This window comes from Theropithecus gelada, chromosome 16 (genome assembly GCF_003255815.1).
Source record: "Theropithecus gelada isolate Dixy chromosome 16, Tgel_1.0, whole genome shotgun sequence".
Taxonomy (NCBI): Eukaryota; Metazoa; Chordata; class Mammalia; order Primates; family Cercopithecidae; genus Theropithecus; species Theropithecus gelada.
In genome coordinates, this window is record NC_037684.1 from 58643156 (window position 1) to 58658680 (window position 15525).

Here is a 15525-nt window from a genome sequence, read left to right on the forward strand (position 1 = left end):
AGGAGAATGGAAATCTGATTAACTTTTGATTTTGGCAAGGTTAAGTATGCATGCTTTAATTCCTAGGGTAACCCTAAAAGAAAAGAAGACTAGTGCTGGGGGTAAGGAGTAAAGGGCACGATGACAATGGTGGAATGGGAACAATCATCCATCCAAAAGAAGACAGGAGAAAAAGAGAAGCAGAAGAGACAGGAGAATGGGAAAGCACCAGGAGAAAATTTCTGCAAAATATCAATCTGATAAGGGGTTTATGTCCAGATTATATAGAGAACTCTTAAGACGTAATAATAAACACAAACAACTTGATAAAAAAAACACAGTGGGCACTTTGGGAGGCTGAGGCGGGCGGATTGCCTGAGGTCGGGAGTTCAAGAACGGCCTGACCAACATGGAAAAATCCTGTTTCTACTAAAAACACAAAATTAGCCCAGTGTGGTGGTGCATGCCTGTAATCTAGCTACTAGGGAGGCTGAGGCAGGAGAAATCACTTGAGCCAGGGAGGCAGAGGTTGCAGTGAGCTGAGATCGTTGCCACTGCACTCCAGCCTGGGCAATAAGAGTGAAATCGTCTCAAAAAAAAAAAAAAAAAAAAAAAGGCCGGGCGCGGTGGCTCACACCTGTAATTCCAGTACTTTTGGAGGCTAAAGTGGGTGGATCACAAGGTCAGAAGTTTGAGACCAGTCTAGTCTGGTCAACATAGTGAAACTCTGTCTTGCTAAAAATACAAAAAATTAGCCGGTGTGGTGGTGTGAGCCTGTAATCCCAGCTACTTGGGAGGCTGAGGCAGGAGAATTGCATGAACCTGGGAGATGGAGGTTGCAGTGAGCCAAGATCACGCCATTGCACACTCCAGCACAGGCAACAGGGCAAGATTCCGTCTCAAAAAAAAAAAAAAAAAGTGGGGCTGGGCACTCACACCTGTAATCCCAGCACTTTGGGAGGCCGAGGCGGGTGGACCACCTGAGGTCAGGGGTTTGAGACCAGTCTTGCCAACATGGAGAAACCCTGTATCTACTAAAAATACAAAAATCAGCCAGGCGTGGTGGCGAGCACCTATAGTACCAGTTACTCAGGAGGCTGAGGCAGGAGAATCGCTTAAATCCAGGAGGCGGAGGTGCAGTGCAGTGGGCAAGAGATCTAAACACAAAGAAGATATACAAATGGCAAATAAACACATGAAAAGTCTCTCAATCTTAGTTATTAGAGAAACACAAACCAAAATGAAATAGCATTGCACATTCACTAGAATAGCTAAAATAAAAAGAAATGACAATACCAAATGCTGACAAGGAAATAAAGAAAGTGGAACTCTCACTGCTGGAGGGAATATAAAATGGTCCCACCACCACAGAAAACAGTTTAGCGTTTCCTACAGAGTCAGATACACATGCCATATGCTCCGGTAAATCCACTCCTAGGTACTTAGACAAAAGAAATGAAAACATGTTCACAAAATACTTGGATATAAATGCTCATGGCAGCTTTGTTCATAATAGCCAAAAACCAGAAACAACCCAAATGTTTATCGACAGGTAGCTAGATAAACAAAACTACAGAATATCCAGACTCCTCAGTAATACAAGGGAATGAAATACTGATACATGTAACAACATGAATAAATCTAAAAATTATTATGCTGAGGCTAAAGAAGTCAGACATTAGACACAAAGAGTACAGACTCTTAGGATTCCATTTACATGAAACTCTAGAAAAGACAAATCTAACACAGAATGACAGAAAACAGATAAGCAGTGGCCTAGGGCAAGGGGTGGGATGGAGATCAACTGGGATGGGCACAAAGAGAACTTCTGGGATAATGGAAATATTCTCTATCTTGATTGTGATGATTAGTTACTTGGGCATGTAAATTTGTCAAACTGGCTGAAGTGCATGCTTAAAATGGGTGTGCTTTATTGTATGTAAACTTTACTTCAATAAAATTCATTTTAAAATATAGGAAGATGTATATAACTCCCAATGTACCAATAACTGCAGTAACCATCAACAGACTCAATGCTTTTAATAGTCCCAAAGAGAAAACAACTGAAATGCCCATCAACAGAAGAATGGATAAACTAATGTGACTAAAATGTAGGATTACCACAATGAAAATGAATGAACTACAGCTACACATGTGAACATGGACAGAACTCGCAAACATATGGAACAAAACAAACCAGGGAGAAAATAATATAAATAGTATGATTAGCACGATTCCATCTATATGCAAGCAAAGCAAAATTATGTGTTTCGTTTTACTTTGACTTTTTTGAGACAAAGTCTTGCTCTGTCACCCAGGCTGGAGTGCAGTGGTGTGATCTTGGCTCACTGTAACCTCCACCTCCTGGGTTCAAGCAGTTCTTGTGCTTCAATTCAGCCTCTTGAGTAGCTGGGATTACAGGCGTGTGCCACCGTGCCCAGCTAACTTTTTTTTTTTGAGATGGAGTCTCACTCTGTTGCCCAGGCTGGAGTGCAGTGGCACGATCTCGGCTCACTGCAACCTCCGCCCCCCAGGTTCAAGCGATTCTCCTGCCTCAGCCTCCTAAGTAGCTGGGATTACAGGCGCCTACCACGATGTAGAGCTAATTTTTGTATTTTTAGTAGAGATGGGGTTTCACTATCTTGGCCAGGTTGGTCTAGAACTCCTGACCTCGTGATCCACCCGCCTCGGCCTCCCAAAGTGCTGGGATTACAGGCGTGAGCCACCGCATCCAGACTAATTTTTGTATTTTTAGTGGAGACAAGGTTTCCCCATGCTGACCAGGCTGGTCTTGAACTCCTGGCCTCAAGTGATCTGCCCGCCTCGGCCTCCCAAAGTGCTGGGATTACAGGCGCGAGTCACCGTGCCTGGCCCAAAATTATATTTCATATATATATACACATACACACATATACATAATAGTTGATAACACTACAAAGAAAAGCAAAGAAATGAATTCGCAGGTCAGGATGACAGTTACCTGTTGGGGAGGTAACTACAGCTATACAGAGATGAAGTATACAGGAACATCTGAGTGACTGACAATATTCTATTTCTTAACCCGGGTGGTAGTTATATGTGCATTTACTTTATCCTTCTTTCAGATGTTTTATACTCTCACACTATTTTCTGTATCAATGACATATCTACCTTCTCCCCAGGCCACAAAAAGCAGCACAATCTCTTCTAAGAATAGCATGTAAAAGGCCTCTTTTCTAAAACAAGAGGGATACTAGACATGATGGTGAAAATATGAAACAATGTTCCTTAAAAAAAATCCGCCCACTCCCTTTTTAAGAGACACTATATATTCTAAACCAAGAGAAAGAATAAACACTTCCACCAACTAGTCATGGACTATGCTTTCCATTTGAGAGGGAGGCTTCCTCTACTCATCACAATAGTGCACACGGACGCCAGACAGCCCTGAGCTGCCCAAACAACAACCTTCTGCTAGCTTGTTTGTTGTAGCCCTTCCGAGTCTCACGCCACTTGGGAGAATTCTGACTTACCCCAACTCTCATACCTTTACTCCTGTTCCTCTTCCTGTCTCAGATCAGATTCACAGGTCACTTTCTTCATCAGAGAACAAAAGACTGCTCGGATTTGGGGGGAATTCCTTGCACTGTCTAGCTGCCCAGAGAAGCTTTTCCTGTTTTCTGATATTAAAGGGTGGACAACTGACACCTGTGTATAATTTACTAGCTGTGCAACCCTGCTTAACCTTTCTGATACGTTTTTCCTCATCTATGAAATAGGACACAAAATTTCTGTCCAGTCTGTCACACAGAGCTGACAAGAGAATCAAAGGAAAATACATATGCAGGAACTATAAAGTGTCATCATGTATTAGCACCGAGTCATTGCTGTGGCTGTCATCACTGGTCACACCCAGTAAAAACCACAATTCTTCCTCAGATAGGCATTTACTTGGTTAGGGTCCAAAGTTCAACACTTCCCGCCCCTCACCATCCCCCTAGAACATACCTACTTTCTCTGTGAATTCAGCACACAGTATGTATCTGGTCTGAGTCCCACACCCACACCCAAGCTATACATTTAGAAAACGCAGAGCTCTGAAAAGGTAGCTGAAAGTCCTGCTGCCAGGCTAAGCACAGTGGCTCATGCCTGTAATCCCAACACTTTGGGAGGCTGAGGCAGGCAGATCACTTGAGGTGAAGAGTTCGAGACCAGCCTGGCCTACGTGGCGAAACCCTGTCTCTACTAAAAATATAAAAATTAGCCGGGTGTGGTGGCCTGTGCCTGTAATCCCAGCTTCTCGGGAGGCTGAGGCATGAGAATCGCTTGAACCCAGGAGGCAGAGGTTGCAGTGAGCTGAGATTGTGCCACTGTACTCCAGCCTGGGCCACAGAGCAATACTCCATCTCAGGAAAACAAAAAACAAAAAAAAAACCAAAAAAAAAAAAACAAAAAAGAAAGAAAGAAAAGTGTCCTGCTGCCAAAATTCCCCCAAATAATGTTTCTCCTTCAGAATAAGTCCATGTCGGGGCAAAAAAAAAAAAAAAGTAAAACCACAAACAATCAAATTGAGAAGCTATAAAATGGCAAAAGAAACGAAATCTGGGCAACATGGGATATTGCATTTCTGTACTCCACAGCAAAGCAGCCGTGGACACCAAACCACATTGCTATCTTGGGGCAAAACAAAGACCATTTCTTCAACTGATATGATAAGAGGCTTAATTTTATTGAAAGGACAATCTTCTCATTTCTTTGGCTTTTCCTATTTCTCCTTCCCTAGCCTAAATGCATTCTGAAAACAAGGACCCTGGAACCCAGAGGTAGAAAGACAGATGGGTCCCTTGACATACTCACTTCTTTAACTTCTTTTTCAGGGAACTACAGGCAGATCCATAGGCCGAGGTGCCGAGAGCAGTCTACACTAAGCGGCCTGTCGAGAGTTCTATCTCCCCGCAGGGAAAGAGGGCAGAGCTAAAGCATGCATCCTTCCCTGGCCTGCCTTCCAAAGCCTAACCTATTCTGACCTTTGAATCTACTTCTCACAAAATTCCTTGCGCAGGCTGGCTCTGTTCATTTTCTCTAAACTGAGGCATCCTGAAAATGAAGGTCAGGTAGCACTGAGTACCTACGGAAATCTACCCACAGATCCTTGTAGAGAAAAAGCCCAAGGGTTTCCACCACCAAAGATACAGGAGGAGGACTGAGGGGGACAGTTTACACAGCTAACTCAAGCCTAACCTCTTATGAAAGGTGGATTTCCTGTACAACTGTTCTGACAAGCGGAGGATTAGGCACTTCATACATTCGGCTTGGGTAAGAGACTCACGACAGAAGTGAATCACCACAGAGGAGCAAACTGCTTTTCTGAAGGTCTCTAAGATGGGCTGTATGCTGGAAGACAAGGACATTTCGGTTGCAAACCAAACTCAACTAGAGTCACCTCCCGTCACAACAGAGGCATGAAACACCCCACACCTACAAGTTAAAGCTATCAGTCCTATACAGACAGCTGTAGCTAGCTAGCTCTCTGTCCCTCTAGAGACCCACATGTGACACTCCCTCTACCTCCTGTAATTCAGGATTACTGACACCATTCAAAGCAAGCATAAGGCTGGGCGCGGTGGCTCATGCCTGTAATCCCAGTACTTTGGGAGGCTGAGGCAGGCGGATCATGAAGTCAGGAATTTGAGACCAGCCTGGCCAACGTGGTGAAACCCCGTCTCTACTAAAAATAGAAAACTTAGCCAGGCGTGGTGGTGGGCGCCTGTGATTCCAGCTACTCAGGAGGCTAGGGCAGGAGAATTGCCTGAACCGGGAGGCAGAGGTTGCAGTGAGCCGAGATTGCACCACTATACTCCAGCCTGGGCGACAGAACGAGACGCTGTCCCTCCCTCCCCCCGCCCAAAAAAAGCAAGCATAAATGATAATGAAAGGAATGCAAGTCAGGCTCTACCTCAATCCCAGCTCCCAAATATCCCCTAAAAGCAGGCAACACCAACAGCACATGCAAGAAGTGTCTCTTTAGTGCCCTCTTGCTGCCACCGGGGCTTCTCTGCAAAGGTGAAATGGATGTATGTGCTACGAAACTGGTAGAGGGAAAAAGAGGGAGCCAGGGCACAGAAAAGGGAAGTTATTCCAGTGGTGGCCAATGAGTAACATCCAGTGATTTATAGGCGGTATAATCCAATAATACAGTAAAATAAAACAGTGTGTGCCTGAGATGGTTTTGATTCCAGGAATTATAAAACATTTTTGAAAAAGAGAGAACAAGAGGGGGGGAGAGAAAATGAAGGAAGAACCAAAAAAAGGCCAGATTGGAGCAAATTGGGCACAGATGGGGGATGCAAGGGGGTTTCAGTGCTCCCCTACAACAATGCTGCTTCAATTCTTCCCTTCAAGAAACTAGAGTTTTATTTCCTTAAATTACAAAATTTTTTAAAAATTAAAATTCTTGGCGTACTTGTGGTTTAGATCAATAGGTCACCCTCCAGGCATCACGTCAACCAATTAGATGACTACCGAAGTGTTAAACACTGAGGCACGTGGAGAAAGCCCTTCCTCCCTTCAGGCTCAGGAATGCCTTAGAGAGATTACCAGTCATGACATCACTCTGGGAACCACCTATCTCACCACCAGCTTTGGACCTGGGCCAGGTAAGGAACACACTGCTCAGTGAGAGCTGGCTTTCCCAGAACTGTTGCCTTCCTCACCCATGCACTCAGCAAATGCTTACTGAATGCCGAATAAATACCAGGCCCTAAGCCAAGGCCCTCAAATGTCCCTTGTCCCATCCCTCAAATTTATCTATCCCCAACTACCTGAGTGTGCAGTATGAGGATTCTAGAATGCCGTATCCACTGACGTAGGACTCTGCATAGGGCCCATCCGAGAGCAGATCAAGGTCCCTCCACCAACACCCGTGAACCCATGAGTTTTAAGACCACTGCTGTAACTGGAAAGTTTAGTTGGCTAAATCATGTGGCATTACTCAACTTATTTCGCCCTGTAGGAAGGGGGGCAAATCTGGCCTCACATCCTCTGCACCCAAGAGCGGAGTGGGCTCCTGGGAAAACCATAACCTAGGGAAAGGCAAAGATGCCATTCTCTCACCACCACTGAAACTTTTCCTTTCATTTTGCCTTCTGCAGTGTCCAAAGCTTTTCTACACACTTGAAAAGTAATCACAGTAAAATGTTAGCAACAATATGATTTCCATCCTGGATTACTGATATTGTGAAAAGAAGACAGTTATACAAGGGTGGCGCTGAACACACAAAAACAAATGATTCACGACAGCATTAGAGGCATCAGCAAGGGACACACTTTTAAAGAAAGGAATCTGCTCCCTGTGGCTCTCCAAATCATACTCCTTAGGCACCACATCTACAGGGAAGACTCAGGTAGAGACTGCGAGGATCTCAGCTGCCTGGTGGGCCACAAGATCACTTCTGCTTCAGGCTGGAATGCTCCTCCTCCACAGAGTCCAGAAACTGACATGTGCGAACACCCACCCAGAAGGACATGTCCAAGAAGGAACGGAAAGAAAAATGATGGCCCAGATGTTCTGTAGCTTGCAGTGACTGCCAATTCACCACAGACCCCAGCACCTGGGAGGGCAAGGCAGCATCAGGCTCTTGCTTCCTGGTTTCAGGCAGCCAGGGCCCTGAGGGTGGGTGGCAACTCTGACAGCATGCAGACTGGCCAGGGGAGAAACCTTTAGAAGGGCACTGGCTGACGGGACTTGGGGGTTGAACACGCAGGGCTGATTTATCACTTCCTTACTCATAAAAATGTGATTCAAACTGCTGCTGATTAGTGAAGGATTTAAATCTTTACCCTCTCCCCAACCCCCTTCCTTCTCCACCCCCAGCACAGATGCTGCTACTCAGCCACAACACCCCCTTATTGCCACTGTCCAGGCAAGCACAGCACAGGGGACCAAGGATGATGACTCATGTGCTGGGAAATGGAAAAGTGCATCTTCCCACCAGCCAGCCCTGCTGAGCACTCCGCTTGCCCCTGTCCCAATGGCAGCCCACACAGTGGGGTCTAGACTCTGCTCGCCCCTCTCCCAACGGCAGCCCACACAGTGGGGTCTGGATGGCCGCCTCAGCTGCACACCGGGTAGTTGGCAACACGTCCACAGAGCTCTCTGTCCTCGCTGAGTGTTATATCCTGTGGCCTGGGCCGTTTTTCCTTGAAACACCCTTGGAGCCTCTGACCACCTCAACTCATACTCTTCTTGGCCCCAATTACCTCATCGAGGTAACAATGAGGTGAGAGTCAGGAGCAGACCAGTAATGAAGAGTAGGGTCTCAAGTACGGGCTTTATTTGTACATGTCTCTCCTGGCTAGAGGGTGCTCATTATGACCCACCATGGAAGAGTCCTAGAAAAAGTACCTTGGCCTCAAATCAGGGAACAACCAATTTCTTTCTCTGTACTCACCATCTTACCTTCCTTTTACCCATATTTTCTTTTTTTTTTAAATTTTTAATTCTTAATTATTATTATTATTATTATTTTTGAGATGGAGCCTTGCTCTGCCTGCCCAGGCTGCAGTATAGTTTGCAATCTCCGTTCACTGCAACCTCCATCTCCCAAGTTCAAGCAATTCTCCTGCCTCAGCCTCCTGAGAAGCTGGGATTACAGGTCCCCACCACCAAGCCCAGCTAATTTTTGGTATTTTTAGTATAGACAGGGTTTCGCCATGTTGGCCAGGCTGGTCTCAAACTCCTGACCTCAGGTGATATGCCCGCCTTGGCCTCCAAAAGCGCTGGGATTACAGGCGTGAGCCACCGCACTCGGCCTACCCTTATTTTCTTAACCTTTTCTTAACAACAGCTACAAGAAAAAGACTCACTGATGGCCTATTAAAAGGCCAAGGTATTCCTTTCCACGGAATAGAAGCTGCTGAAAACAGATGCTTCAGGGGCAAGGGCTGCAGGTCCTTCACATTCACACCTAAAGAAGCCACAGGTCATTTGGTGCAGGAACAATGTCTTGGCTGAGGCTACAGCTCTGAGACAGGCAGCTCACTGAACTCTGTGGGTTGTTTTTAGTGGAGATGGGAAGATGAACAGAGCACCTCAGGAGGAAGATAAACAAGAGGGCACCTCGGGAGGAAGATCAAAAGGAGGGCACCTCGGGAGGAAGATGAACAGGAGGACACCTCGGGAGAAAGATGAACAGGAGGACACTTCAGGAGGAAGATGAACAGGAGGACACATCAGGAGGAAGGAGAACAGGAGGGCACCTGGGGAGGAAGATGAACAGGAGGACACCTCGGGAGGAAGGTGAACGGGAGGGCACCTGGGGAGGAAGATGAACGGGAGGGCACCTCAGGGCCCATTTCCAGAGTCAAGTGGGCTTCCTACTTGGTGCAGACTGTCCCTCCCCTTTGGGCCTCACCAGCACAGCACTTTACAAATTTTCTTCTCTTCTCCCTGAAAACCAGTGCTGTCACTTAGGACATTCCTCAGGGCCATTTACCCAAATAGCCATCTCAGGAAAAATTAGCCAAGTTCAAAAAGGCATCTAAGTCCCCGATCTTGCTTTCTGCTGGAAATTGTAAACGCTGTAGCAGGCAGCACGAGATGAGGAAATCCTCTAGGATTCAGAAGTGACTGAGAACCCAGACACACTCTGAGAGGACCTTGCCTAGTCCCAGAAAGACCCACATTTCCATTTCAAGGCAAAGTGTGGCATACTCACTCCCCCACCACAAGCAAGTGAAGCATAACCCGTAAGTACAAACAGGGAGATAAATAAACCGACTTCATGGTGAGAGAAAGTGCTATGAAAAGGGGCAACAAGAGACCCAGCGGCACTCTGTCAAGAAACACCAGGTCTGTTTTACAGCAGGGTCTCTATGGGCCAATTCCCACTTCCTGGCATTTCTTGCCCTGAGACCAAACGCTCTCTGTCACTGTTCTGAAATGATTCCTTGCCAGCATGGACCAAATCACCCTTGCAAATAAACACAGAAAATAATGCCATCCCTGTGCTACATAATTCCATCAAGTCATACCATATCATCCTTACCTAAGTGAAATGAAGGGAACGGAAGGGAAGGGAAGAAATCCTGGTAACATCCTTTGACCCTGACCTAGTCATCAAAGCATTTAAAGCCCTGCCAATCTGCCCTTCTCCCCTCTACTTCCACACCCACCCGACCCCCTATGAAAAAAACCCCAACACGTTCAGAAAAACATTTCAGAATGCACACTGGTATACCAGCCAAATTCTGGGCCTGGTGGTTTTTGTGCTTCCAGATTTGAATCACCAAAGCTCATCAATTTTTGGTTCTTACTCCCTGGCAGGCTCCCACTAGGGATATCCCATAGGGAACTAGACTTTTCCATATTGAACAAACAGGGTACATGAGTCCAGAAACAGCTATTCCCAATCCCTGCCAAGCGTATGGTCTCTGCAATGAAATATCTCAGCAATGCCTCTCCCTTGGGAGAGGCTCTGGGTCTGCAGCCTTCAAGAGGCCTTGCTGCTGCCTTTTGTGCGGCCAGATGTGCAACAGCATCTCTGCATTTGCAAACTAAGCTCTATACCCATGATTCCCTCCTTCCATCCCACCCAAGCACTGGAGAGTCATATAGATTTCAAAGTAAACTCAATATCTGAGACAATGGTAGGAAGGGGAGGGTGTGTGTGTTCTGGGGTGGGGTGGGGGGAGGTAGGTATGGTAGAAAGAAGCTACACTAATCTCTATCTGTCTATATTCTAGATGAAGAAACTAAACATTCCTTACCTTTCAGCTGGGAGTTGTGGACCGCAAACATATTGATGGTCATAAGCTGCAGCATGCGGGTACTTCCAAGGGGAGAGGGGCTGTGCTGCAGTAACACCTGGAACTCCCTGAGGACCTTTTCAGCCACTGCAGGGAATGTCTCCATCCTGCAGATACAGCAAACCCATCGGTGAGGCAATGCTCTCTTTCAGTCTCTCTTTTTCTCCCTCTCTCTCTCACTCACACACACACACACACACACACACATACACACACACACACCAGACAACTACTGCCTAGGACATTTCTGTGCTATTTTCACAAACCTTCCCGGAATCCTGTAATTTTGAACAAATTCAAGATAAAGGAGTTTTCAGGGTTCAGAGATGGAAACAACTCAAGTTTTGGATAAATCACTATGAGTGATTATGCTTTGGTATGCTATTTCCTCACCCCTGGCAATAACTGCATTCAAGCTGATATCAAAGTTTCTCTCTGAAACCATCAGCTTTTCTAAATACTCAACAAATTTCCTAAAACCTTCATAGTCCCTAAACTCTCTGGTATGAAACTGAATTCAATTAAAAGAGTAACATGAATCTTAAAAAAGAAATTTTTTTTTCTTTTTTTCAGACAGAGTTTCGCTCTTTTCACCCAATCTCGGCTCACTGCAACCCCTGCCTCCCAGGTTCAAGCAATTCTCCTGCCTCAGCCTCCTGAGGGGCTGTGACTACAGGTGTGTGCCACCATGCCCGGCTAATGTTTCTATTTTTAGTAGAGACGGGGGTTTCACCATGTAGGCCAGGCTGGTCTCGAACTCCTGACCTCAAGTGACCCACCTGCCTCGGCCTCCCAAAGTGCTCGGATTACAGGCATGAGCCACTGCGCCCGGCCTAAAGATTTTTTACTCAAGGGTTTACTTTAGGTAACCAGACATAGTTCTGCTGTTGTCTTCTGAGGTATTATCATACTGACTGTTCCACCTGAGGATCCCAAATTTCCCCTTGAAGAATGCCTAGACCTAGAGGCCCCCAGTCATCTGTCTCAGTTCTTCCTGTGTTGCCGTCGTCCTCCCTCTCACAAGCCTCTGTTCATCGGGGTCTGTATGTTTTCAGGCCAGTGGAAATATAATGCCCTGGCCAAGTGCCACTCCCAATACAGGAAGAGGCTGTAACGCAGGGAGGCAGAAATCTAGCCAGTGACCTAGGGCTCCTAAGGAGAGGTCATTCAAATCACTCCTTGCCAACTGTGGCCACTGGATCCCAAACAGCGGTGCATGCCTGGAGCTTCTTTGGCAACAGAAACAAACCACAGCTGAAGTCTTCAGAAAGAAAAAGCAAGTTCAAGCTTGGTGCTTGAGAGAGTAACCAGGCACGTAGGCCTTAGGGCTATGCCGAACAATTCGTGGTCACCAAAATATTTTTTACCATGTCCCCCAGACCCCAAATAAACAAGCTGCTTGTGGCATACTTGTGGGGTTGGGGAAAAGCTCCAGCTTGGATTAATAGCTTCTGAAAAGCCACAAGGAAGGTAATCCTTCTCAAAAGATAGAAACCAGTCTCAAGTTCTAGGGGAAGGTGCTTCTAGCTTCACCCATCCGGGCCCTTCCCGATTGAGTAGCGAGCGCACTCCCCAGATTACAAAACTCCAGGTTTTCTGGAATCCTGGCAATCTTCGCTCCTTGCTCTTGGATGGCAACTCCTATTACTGACCCCCTGGTGCCCAGAAGTCGTGCCACAGTTATGGGTCAATTACAGTTTACATTCCAGTTCTCCTCTCTGCTGAGCTGTCCTCATTTTCATTGGCACAAAAGATGCCATGCATTTGCTTTTTTTCTCCACATGCCATTTCAAGTACCCACCCCTCCAAAACAAAACAAAACTATTTTTTTTTTCCCCCTCTAAAAAATGTCAGAGCCGTTAAAACTCTTGGAAGATGTGGAATGGCAGAGAGTGATATGTTTGGGGCTGGACTAGATCCATTTTTCCCCATGGGCTATAACAAAGGTTTCATTTTAAATCCTGACACTGTGCAGTACTCTTTCTGGTCAGAGGTGGGGAGGGGGGCTAGCACTTCTCGTTACGAGAATAGCAGCGTTCACTCTGCTTGAAAAGCAGCCACGCTGGGCAAGTTTCAGAGCCATGTGTCTCCGTGTTGAAAGGCGGTAGAGAGCCAGCACAGAACGACAGGACAGAAGTGTCACGTGGGACAGTTTTGCTTCGAAGCTGTGTCTGAGGAAGCCTCTTCCCTGGGGTAGGAATTGAAACAGATCCATTAACACTCTCTGGGTCAGACTGAAGTCTTGAACGAGCACCAGGTCAAACTGTCCACATTTCCTTTTTATAAAAAGTTTTTTAAAAAAAATTCTCCCTTTGCCTGTCAACTAATTCAGCATGATTAAAACAAAAGAAAAAACTGAAAGCAGAAGGATATAAGTTAGAGCAACTTCAAATGTGAGATGCGAGTGAAGGTGGATCTACTCATGCAAAACCAGCCTTGTTCAGCAGTAACCACGGGAGGCACACACAGAGAGAGAGGAACCCTCCTCGGGGCTCAGTAGGTGGTTTCTGGTTTCCAGTTTTGTAACCAAAATGCTATCTAATTCTGGCCTCAAACTACCTGTAAGTAGTTTTATGTCTTTCTCTTTGAGAAATCATCTTTGCTTCACCCTGCGTTACAGACAGAAAATTACACTTACCGATGGACACATATGTAAGTAAGTCTGATGGACACATATGTAAGTAAGCAGGTAAAGGCAGTGAAAGGTCTGGAAGAATACACGCCCTGATGTCTAGTGCTATCTTTTTGGAGGACACAGAGTTAAAAGAAATTTTAGTCTTAGTTTTAATGTTGTACTTTTTAAAGGATTTCTGGATAATATTTATGTAATAATTATAAAATTATATCTAAGAAGAAACAGCAGTCGCAGCAATAAAGTAGGAAGAGAAGCAACAGAGAAAACTTATAAAAAGTGGTCATTTATAATTGCCAAAAATTGGAAGCAATCGAAAGTGCCCGACAATAGATGATTAAGATGCAAATGCATACAACTGAATACTAGTTTTTAAAGTTGTATCACATTTTTTAATCATGTGAGAGAAACTTCAAAATATATTTTAAAAAATAGTTATAAAGCAATTTTTAAAAGTATGTATGTGATATGTAGAAAAAAATTGAAAAAATTTTAACAGTGTTTTCTCTAGGTGGTAGGAATATGGGTAATTTTTTATTTGTTCTTCTTTGCTGAGTTTTCTAAATACTTTACAAAGAGCACTGTAAAGAAAGAAAAGATTTATCCCATAATGAATACATCTTACTTTTGTGTTTAAGAACATTTGTTAACTTAAAAAATGAATCAGGCACAAACATTATGTTTTTAAAAATTAAAAGTACAAAATAAATACATCAGTCTTTGAATTCCAAGAGACTTTAAAGGTATGCAAATAGCATGACTAGGCAAGCAAGTAAAAACTAAAGTGGTAACTGTGATCAAGGCTAATAGGAAGCAAAAGCATACTATCTGTCACAAATTCAGAGCCTAGAGGCTGCAGCTTCCTAACCTCTCTCACTGGAGCCCGAGCGCAGGTGTGATCTGCCTCTCACCAGGAAAGGGTCTGTCAGGAACCATATGGCACCCCGACCGAGTCCTTCTCCTGAATCCGAGATGACTCTGTCCCTATCCTTTAAAACCTCAGAAGATACCATCGTTTTCGGGCTGTGTGTTTCACGGACAAAAGTGGTGCCTTGTGAAGTGATCTCTAGGGACACCTTGTTTCATTTGAATGGCAGTTTCAAGAAACGAATCTTTTAGACAACACCGGGACCTAGGCCCAGGACTGACTCAGACGGTGACTAACCGAGCAGGACTCAGCCCTCAGATGCTGAGGAACACAGCTGGGCTAGACAACATTCTCTGCAGAAAACAATCCAGGTTAGTTTTTTTCAACCTCTTAATTTTTAAAAACCGAGCAAGATAGCAACAACCCAGGAGCAAAAGAACAAAACCAAAAAATTAAGCCATGTGACAGGGTGGAAATGAGAAAAAAAACAAATCATAGTGCTACAGAACATAAGGACTGGAATGGACCTCAGAGATCATCTCTTTAAACCATTGATCAGGTTAGTTGAAGCCCACAGCTGCTTTGACTTGTTTACTCTCAAGATCTTGTAACTAGTAAGCAGTGAAAAACAAACTCTTTTTGGCACTGAGTATTTCCTCTAAAGCTCTGAACCTCTGGTCAGCTAGTGCTGGGAGTTGAGAGACTTATCTTGCACATAGTAGGCATTCGAGTCTATGCTGATGCACTGTGGAGCACCAGGCATAGAGCAGACCATGCCCGGAAGCACAGCGTCGGGGCTTTTCTGAAAAGGCAGGCGGGAGAGTGATGTGCCTTCAGCTGCTCCCCATTACAATCTCCTCACTCTTAATTCGTTCTCAACGCCGCCCACATTTCACATCTTCTTGGTAATTAGGCAACAGTCCACGATGTTGTGTGTGGCTTGGGATCATTGCTTTCCTAGTCTTACAGACGTCTATACCTTTCTCCCTGCAATAGAAATGTTATTTCTGTTTCTGCCTTCCAGAATAAAGATGGGGCTCAATTTTATTTTACCTTCAGGACAGAATAAGAGGAAACCCATAGAGGGAATGCAGTGCCTAGAATTGACATACATTTTCCTCAATGAAAACTACCGTAAGTCATTTCTCATGAAGGTGAAACTGGGCTGGCTTTACCTTTTTGACAACAGAATATGTTATAGGCAGGAATAAAAGAGATCCTGAAAAATAACCTGGAACACAGTAAACCACCTCAGACAAAT

General features: G+C 45.1%; 1 protein-coding gene across 2 annotated transcripts in view; it reads right to left on the minus strand.

The window, feature by feature from the left end:
• Positions 1-15525, minus strand: part of SMG6 (SMG6, nonsense mediated mRNA decay factor) — a 243643-nt gene that overhangs the window by 168651 nt on the left and 59467 nt on the right. Inside the window, exons 1-2 of one of the 2 annotated variants that reach the window (XM_025362852.1) lie at positions 11031-11271; positions 10726-10871 (exon numbers count right to left, since the gene is read on the minus strand). In XM_025362852.1, coding sequence (XP_025218637.1) covers positions 10726-10870 — 145 coding nt within the window. In that variant the 5' untranslated portion in view covers position 10871; positions 11031-11271. Of the gene's footprint in view, positions 1-10725; positions 10872-11030; positions 11272-15525 lie in introns of those variants that run through there. The other variant, XM_025362851.1, reaches the window with a different exon arrangement.